At 45.8% G+C, this 9,058-nt stretch overlaps 1 protein-coding gene across 1 annotated transcript; it reads right to left on the bottom strand.

Annotated features, from left to right (window-relative positions):
- Window positions 1–5,150: 5,150 nt before the first annotated feature.
- On the bottom strand, window positions 5,151–5,738 carry LOC145538147 (interferon tau-like). Its single transcript, XM_081569722.1, has one exon. The coding sequence runs from the start codon at window positions 5,736–5,738 to the stop codon at window positions 5,151–5,153; it is 588 nt and encodes a 195-aa protein (XP_081425848.1).
- Window positions 5,739–9,058: the final 3,320 nt, after the last annotated feature.

Raw genomic sequence — 9,058 nt, 5'->3', positions numbered from 1 at the left:
CTCAAACTCATGTCCATTGAGTCGGTGATGCCATCCAGCCACCTCATCCTCAGTCGTCCCCTTCTCCTCCCGCCTTCAATCTTTCCCAGCCTCAGGATGTTTTCCAAGGAGTCAGTTCTTCCCATCAGGTAGCCAAAGTATTGGAGTTTCAGCTTCAGCATCAGTCCTTCCAATGAATATTGAGGACTGACTTCTTTTAGGATGGACCGGTTGGATCTCCTTGCAGTCCAAGGGACTCTCAAGAGTCTTCTCCAACACCACAGTTCAAAAGCATCAATTCTTCGGCGCTCAGCTTTCTCCATGGTCCGACTCTCACGATCATATGTGACCACTGGAAAAAACATAGACTTGATTGGATGGACCTTTGTTGGCATAGTGATGTCTCTGGTTTTTAATATGCTGTCGAGGTTGGTGGCTAAGTGACAAATGTGGTCCACTGGAGAAGGGAATGGCAAAGCACTTCAGTATTCTTGCCTTGAGAACCCCATGAACAGTATGAAAAGGGTACAGACCCCGGAGTCGCAAACGAGTACTACTCAACGGAGCAACTGACGTGTATTTAACCTCCAAGTTAGAGATCCCTGAGAATGTCAGTTCCTAGGCAGATTGATAAGAAGTCTGGGGTCCCCAAGGACGTGAGAGGGGTCTGGGGCTCTCCAGGAGGACATAGGGTTCTGGAGTTCTCAAGGAGGAGAAATAAACAAACTTGTTTTTCTACATTGCTTTGTCTTAGTCAATAGAGCAATGTATCTGGCTCGAGGACATGTTTGTCCTTACCAAGAACCTGCTGACTTATCCTAAGATTATATTAGGGGAGTGGGTCTGGTAAGATCTTTCTATTGTTAGTTCTAATCCCGTTATCTTAAAATGTATATTGTGGGAGTGGGTCTAGTATGATCTGTGAACCTTGAGACATTCTTTTGATTTATTGTAATAACCAATTAAAAAGAATATAGCTTCCTTGCTAAGGCTAGCGAGTGGGGCACTTTTGTCCTCCTTCTGATGCCTATGCCAGAAGCTTCCTCTGTCGCTTTTGATACTTGAATAAAACCCTGCTATACAAAAGCTCTTGGGTGATCAAGGCTGGTCCCCGGGCCCCAAGCTCAATCTTCTTCGGAGATCAGGAATCCGACATCCTCTGCTGCAAGCTATCAGCCCGCTCATCCATTAACTGGAGAGAAGCAATCTAAAGATGATGTCTGTAACCTGAAGCAGAGATTTGAGAGATCTAGTCTATATTGAACCCTTCTCTGCTACTTGATCAGTAAACCCATACACGCACTCTCTCTCTCTCTCTCTCTCTCTCTCTCTTCCTGGTTAACCTCCTCGATGACGGTATTCCATTACCTTAATCGTTCTCAATTCTACCCAAGTAGGTACACCCCAGGTTATTGGTTGGCAACAATTGGATGCCCTGAAATCCCCTTATTTGCGTCTGTGTTCTCTCTTACAGGCTTCCCTGATGGTTCGGACGGTAAAAACATCTGCCTACCATGCAGGAGACCCCGGTTCGATACCTGGGTTGGGAAGATCCCCTGGAGAAGGAAATGGCAACCCACTCCAGTACTCTTGCCTGGAAAATCCCATGGACAGAGGATCCTGCTAGGCTACGGTCCATGGGGTCGCAGGAGTTGGACACGACTGAGTGACTTCACTCTCTCTCTTACTGCTGAGTCCAAGTGGAAGGGATGCAAGTGCAGTTATTATTCAAAGGGACATGGAGAATTTCCCCCTGAAGTCTGGTTCAGAACGGACAACGTATGCTTTAGGAAAGAGTTAATGCACCTTCAAACAGGAGCTATTTCCTCCGATTTCCCTTGTATTTCCCTACCCAGAATGCCATGGTCAAGGCACCAAGGATGTTAAAGTATGTAAAGCAAATGATGAATCTGTAACCTTGGCCAGTTGAGCAGCCTGAAAGTGAGAAACATATCCTGACCTTTCTTTCCACACAACTTCCTTAGCCCAAGACATGTCCTGCCTGAAGCTGGGAGTATTTTCCCTCTCTAAAATACAAAAGCTAAGGAAGCAGGCTTTTTCAAGTTATTGGTGTCCGTTCTTTCCAGGAAAGATCCTCCTTGAGGTCTGAAGAAAATGCTAAAGGAAGAAGACAGACCTCTGCTTAGAAGAGCAAGAAGCCTGCTCTCCAGACGTGGTCAATGTCCTAGTCCATCTTGGCCAGTAAGTGGCACGCTTCCTCCGTAATTATTTTAGTAGCCTCTAGAGGAAAATGGATCTTGCTTCCTAGTCCATTTTGGCCATGGCTGTTGTCACAATATTGTAAGAAGGACATTCTCTCATTCCCAAAAATAGTCATCACAAGCAAATAACGTCTTACATAAAAGTTTCTGAAGAACCTAGAACTTTGACTCAGACTTTTAATTGGTGGCTTTGCACTCTTAGGGCTTCCCTTGTGGCTCAGAGAGTATAAAGAATCTGGCTGCAATGATGGGAGACCCAGGTTTGCTCCCTGCGTGGGGAAGATCTCCTGGAGAAGGAAATGGCCATCCACTCCAGTATTCTGCCTGGAGAATCCGATGGACAGAGGAGCCTGGTGGACTATGTTTCATGGGGTGGCAAAGAGTCGGCACGACTGAGTGACTACGCTTTGCAATCTTAAGGGGAAATGGGTAGCCAGAATCCCAAAGAAACAGGAAAGAGCTGTATGAATGGCTGGTGCAGGGGAAGGAGGAGTGAATCTTGAGAGCATACTGGGAATTGCTACAATGTGAGGAAGTATAGGCAGACTTTGTTTTATCCCATTTCACAGATAATTGCATTTTTTACAAATTGAAGGTTTGTGACAAGCCCACATCAAGCAAGTCTATCAATGCCATTTTCCAATAGCCTTGGCACATTCCATGTCTCTGTGTCATACTGCAGTAATTCTCAGGATATTTCAAACTTTCACTGGCAAAACAATCTGAAGGTCCAGATGATCACTGGTGATTTTTAGCAATAGTGGAATGTTCTAATTAAGGTATATTACCGTCAGGCCACTCAGGATAGCTCTTCTCTTACTCTCGGTAGATCCCCTGCCCCACCGGTACAGCCTAGGCCTATGACTTGCTTTTCTCTGTACTTGTCTGAGGCCCCAGAGTTGATCTTTTGTATCAAAGGGGTGGTGAGGGGCGTGTCCCTCAACTGCTTTCCATGAAAATTAAAGAGCCCGCCTGATCTCACTCCCACTATGATTAGCCATCTCCTCCCTCACCCCCCACCCCCTCCTTCCCCATTCCCCACTTCCCCACCCTCTACTCCCCACCCCGCCATTGCTCTCAGAATGAAGCCTGTCACCATGTGTGAATACTTCCCACCACCCGTGCACCACCCATGGTGGGGTGTTGCTCCAGGACCTTGCTTCACACGTGTGAGTGCCTCCCATCCCTTAAGCCATCCATGCCTCTGTTCTTGACGGCAGATTCTTCCTTTGGTCTCGAAGCTGGGCAAACAAAGGTCTTGTAAGCCTGCAGGGCACAACCCAACAATTGGTGGCAGCCAGGAGATGACAGAAACTCCTGTGAGTGTCAAGATACAGGATGAGGAATGGAAAGTTATTGGGGGCATCCACTAGAATGTGGGTCCCAAGAGTCTCTGGGTGATCCTTGAGGTGGCTGTCCGCTAACCCAGGGGGCCCCAAAGTTGCTGTCTGTAATCCCAAAGTTGTAGGGTATTCCTGAGGTGGCCATCTGCTACCATATGGTGCCCCAGAATTGCAGGGGGAATCCCAGAAGCAACAGGGAAATCCCTGGGTGGCTGTCCACTAGTACATGGGGCCTTTGGGTGGCTGTCCCTGATGAATGGGCGCTGCCCAGAGAGCTGGAGAACAATGGCCTCAGCTAGCTCTGCTATTGTATCAAAGTGAGCCTTTTGTAATGTTTTAAGCCAGCTTTCTGGAAGGAATTGGTATTTCTCTTGTGCCTTTGCCATATAAATGATCTACCTGGGCTCTCTGATACTAGTGGTCTGTGATCTCTAAGAGTAAGGAGGAAAAAGAGCTTAGGTAAACTCGGTAGAAATAATTATGTTTGGGTAATGTCTATCTAAAATAGTCTCCCCAGATTTTGGTGACTTGAAACTGAGTTAAGAGAATTCATTGACTTTCTGTGCCCTATGCTTAGTTGTATCACACTCTTGGAGACCCCACGGGCTACAGCCCTCCAGCTTCCTCTGTCCATGGGGATTCCCCAGACAAGAATACTGGAGTAGGTTGCCGGGCCCTCCTCCTGGGATCTTCGCAACCCAGGTCTCCTGCATTGTAGGCAGATTCTTTAGCGACCGAACCACCAGGGAAGCCCAAGAATACTGGAGTGGGGAGTTGGTCTCTCCCTTCTCCAGGGGATCTTCCTGACCCAGGAATCGAATTGGAGTCTCCTGCTCCGCAGGCGCGTTCTTTATCAGCTGAGCTACCGGGGAAGCCCCGCAGGCAGCTTAGGAAGGATGTATAATATTATTTATCTTTCCAGCATCATTTGTACCTAAAGCTTCCCGTGTGAGGACATTCTTTTCCTTTACCTCTCCTTGCAGTCTTTAGTATAACCGAAATAAAACAATACTGTTTACATAAACAGTATTCTCTGTAATACTGAGTGCTTCAATGCCGTAGGAACTGCATTTGGTTTATTCACATGTATTCCTTGGTGACAATTACACAGTCTGTCACTCGGGTACTCAATTTATATGTATAATATGAATGGAATGAATGAGTAAATAAATGTAACCACCCACTCTTTAATAAAGTTTTAAAATGGGGTTTGGATTTCACTTTTTGAGTGAAGAAACTCATTTTCTTTGATTTAATAAATATAACAAAGCACAAATGTAATCACATGAAATGGTAAAGATGCTTTAGAAATTTTAATATGATGTACAGATGAAATGTAATTTTATAAATTTCTGAACATTTTAAGTATGTTAAATGCAAGGAGGAATAAATAAATCAGCAACAGATAACCTCAGGGCAGGCATCACCTAAGGACTCATGCCCCTACAGCTGAATACTTTTATATCTACTTGCTTATTACTACTGACAAAGTATCAACTAAAGTAATTCAATGAATTTGGTGGCTAAAGCAGAAATCAGAGTCTTCTGAAATGAGCACAGGTGAGTGTACGAGGCTGATGTGGCATCTTGGTCGGTGAGAGTCATCTCAAGGTGACTTCAGAGCTCCACCCAGGTTTCTTATCCTTTTCTGCAAGATGGATGACGAAGAGAGGGCTCTCATCATCTCCACTCTGACGGTTTCCCAGGCGCACTCGCTGTATTCCTTCTCTTTCAGGTAGTCACGGATTCCCTGGAAGTACCTCATCACGGCCAGCACGGGGCCCATCCTTCCCGGGTCAGAGGCATCCTCTCCCTTCACCAGGCCCGGGCAAGCATCCAGGTCCTCCAGCTGTTGCATGAGTCCAGCGCGGAGCTGGTCCCGGATGGCCGTGTTCCAGGCAGCAGGGGAGTGCTCTGTCTGTAAGAGGTTGAAGCACTGCTTGAGCATCTCGTGGAGGACAGAGAGGGCCTGGTCCTTCTGGAACTGGCCGCGCTCCAGCATCTCCTGGGGAAGACCGAAGTCTTTTCTGTCCTGCAGACAGGAGCGAGGGGAGAGTCTGCTCATTTGCCGCAGGAACCTGAGGTTCTGCCTGCCAACCCACACATGGTTCCAAGGCCGGTTACAGCCCAGAGATCCTCCAGGGCTGCAGCTGACCAGCACCAGGGCCATCAGTAGAGAGACCGCGAAAGCCATGGGGAAGATGAGGCTGCTGCTGGCCTGCCTGAGACGGCGTCTGGGTGAACCTTGAGGTAGGGTGTCTGATGACAATCTTTCTAGCAAGGCTTTTAAGTAGGGAAGACGGTACTCATTGTCCGAAAATTTCTCCCTCACTTCCTCATTGTGCTTTCATTTAGATATTACCTATTTGACCTAGAAAATGTAGTCAATCTACACTCTGAAGTTTTACAGTAGAAGTTTAATTTTCCCAATAAACTTTGGATTTGTCAATGAACATGTGTATCAGTTAGATGAGATACTAAATAAAGGCTGAAGTTATGCAATAATACGAAGACTTATAGACATGTACATAGTTATTATGTACAGATTTAAGTATAATAATAAACATTCCTTCTGTTTGTATTTTGTCAGGAACATAAGTTTTCCTTGATCCTTAACTGCATTTTTCCCTCCTTATCTTACACGTAGGAATTCAGTCACTCAGGCCATATTGATATCTGTATTTTGTTTTCTGTCTCACCCAGGATAAGCTTGTAATTAGGAGTGAGTGAACGACTCAGATGTTTCTGTTCTTTTGAGGACATTCATTCAGGTTCCTGAGATTACATTTCACTGGGGCCACAGGGTCATGAGGAGGGGAGTATTTCCTGCCTAATCAGTAAACCAGGATGACACAGTCATCACGAGTTGCCAGCCCTCCAGGGTGCTCAGGAAGGGGACATACACCTGTGGGCGAACAGCTACCAAGTTGCAGCTACTCCCTACGGTGAGCCCAAGGCAACTCAGGATGTGATAAAATGCAAGATGCAAGAAAATGCAAGGAAAAATGCCCCAGGAGAGCTGAGATGCATGAAAGGAACGTGTTCAGTGAGCCCAGACACTTGCCTCTTCCCATACATGGGGAAAATGCTAAATTCCTTAACTTGAGATAGCTGGTTTTCTTTAATTCACAAAAACGCTTTGATGTTCAGACTACATCCCCGTTCTTGCAAATTCCTGTACAACCTGACGCTTCCCTTCACCTCCTTGGAGCAATTCTCTCAAGGTGAATTGAGAAACTGCCTCCCGAATTCCCTCCAAATAAAGTATAACGCTCATCTTTTAGGTTGTCACTATTTTTCTCTTTTTTGAATTAACTGATTTATTTTATTTGGAGGCTTATTACTTTACAATATTGCAGTGGTTTTTGCCATACATTGACGTGAATCACCCGTGGGTGTACATGTGTCCCCCATCCTGAACTCCCCTCCCACCTGCCTCCCTGTCCCATCCCTCAGCGCGGTCCCGGTGCACCAGCCCTGAGCGCCTGTCGCATTCATCCAACCTGGACTGGCCATCTACTTCACATACGGTAATATACATATTTCAATGCTAGTCTCTCAAATCATCCCACCCTCACCTTCTCCCACAGAGTCCAAAAGTCTGTTCTTTACCTCTGTGTCTCTTCTGCTGTCGCGCATATAGAGTCATTGTTACCTTCTTTCTAAACTCCATATATATGCATTAATATACTACATTAGTGTTTTTCTTTCTGACTTACTTCCCTCTGTATAATAGGCTCAAGATCAACCGTCAGGAACAATATACGAGACATCAGGGTTTCTTTCAACCAGCTTTTTATGGTCGATCTCTAGTCTTCCACGGGCTGTGCCGATACCCCCACCAGGAATCCTGCTTCTTTTCTGGTGCATGTAGGTCTGAAGATTCTCATTAACTGTCTTTCCAGTACCACCTCATTCACAAGGTGGTTATCACCTCTAGTAGCACATCTCCTCTGGAATGACGGTGTCCTCAGCCCAAAGTCTCTGGGCCTCCCCCATGAGGGCAGGCTAACCACATCCTGAGAACTTCAGAATTCTACTGTGGAGGGGCTTGTCTCCTTGTTTGCAAAGTCATTCATCTTCCAGCATCCCCACCCTCTCCCGTGCAGTGTTTGTGTGAAGGAGGGGAGTTCTCAGCGATGACTTCCTCTTCTTCCGATCCATGTCGCCAGCTATCAAGTGTCAGCAGCCCTGAGATGCTGAGATCTGAAGTGTGGAGACCTAAGTAAGTGGTGGCATTATCCAATTGCAATTGTTACACCTTTAGGAGACAATTTTTATTTTGCCACGACAGCTTTTGTTGCTCAATTCTTTTACGTAAAGTGTTCAAGATTTGTTCTGCTCAGAATTTCTGAGTTGGGTATAGGTGACTCAGTGATGGTGTTCTGTATTAGTAAAAGCTTATGTCACAGAAATCAGTCACCTTCAGGTGTTCGTTCAGTCTACATACTTCCGTTGGGCTGACTTGTCGATCCATCTCTGTGCTGTGCTCAGAATGCAGAGCAGTGAGGCCCAGGCTGTGTCAGGGAGAAATAGCCTCGGTTCTCTACTTACTCATGATGTTTTGTTTTAAATTTAAAGAACAGCAAAAGAAAAAAAAAAATTGAAGAACTTATTTTTTGCCTTTTGATTTACTGGCCAGTTTGTCTCTCCTACTGCGTTCCTTTCCGTTTCATCCTAGGGTTAATACAGAAGGAAGGGAAAGAATGGCAGAGGGGCATCACCATATTTTCTGTGATTTTCAAGACTAGAGATTTCTTTTGTTTCTCATTTCAGCTTTCCCGGAAGGCAAAACTTGATAGTTGTTTGTGGACAAAAATAAATCAAATATAATTTTGAATGTCATGAATGAGAATGTAGACAACTGTCCTTTCTGCTGACAGTATGGCAAAGTGTAAGTTGAAGAAAGGTCAACCAAAAAACGGAAGGAATCATAATATTTGAAAGTTGTCAAACAGTCTCAAAGACAGCCACGTGCACGTGCTAAGTCGCTTCAGTCATGTCTGACTCTTTGTGACCCTGTGGACAGGCTCCCCTGTCCGTGGGATTCTCCAGGCAAGAATACCTGAGTGGGTTGCTATTTTCTCCTCCAGCGAATCATCCCGACCCAGGAATTAAACCGTGGTCTCTTATGTCTCCTGGATTGACACGCAAGTTCTTTACCACTGGTGTCACCTGGGAAGCCTCCACAAAGACAGCCAGGTGAGACCAAAAATTGAAGATGTAGTCTTGCCCCCAAAAGGGGCCCCAAAGTGTTGAAGGAAGAAAGAAAAGGAACAAAACTTAGTTAAGAAACAAATTGGACAGCCCTCTCATTTGTCAGTTGGAGAGAAGCAAACTAAAGACAAGCCTGTACACTGAGGCAGAAACTGGACAGATCTAGGCTAAACTGAAGCCCTTCCCCACTCTCTGAGCAAACACTCGTGCACACATGCACACACACCCACCCACACGCACGCACACACACATGGATACATCCTGGTTAATTCCTGAATTACGATTGGATTACCTCAA

This window comes from Giraffa tippelskirchi, chromosome 1 (assembly GCF_054371585.1).
Source record: "Giraffa tippelskirchi isolate mGirTip1 chromosome 1, T2T-mGirTip1v1.2.pri, whole genome shotgun sequence".
Taxonomy (NCBI): domain Eukaryota; kingdom Metazoa; phylum Chordata; class Mammalia; order Artiodactyla; family Giraffidae; genus Giraffa; species Giraffa tippelskirchi.
This window is presented reverse-complemented; position numbering and strand designations above follow the sequence as displayed.

Coding starts and splice junctions, on each gene's coding strand:
- LOC145538147 (XM_081569722.1), bottom strand. CDS start 5,738: ATGGCTTTCGCGGTCTCTCTACTGATGGCCCTGGTGCTGGTCAGCTGC.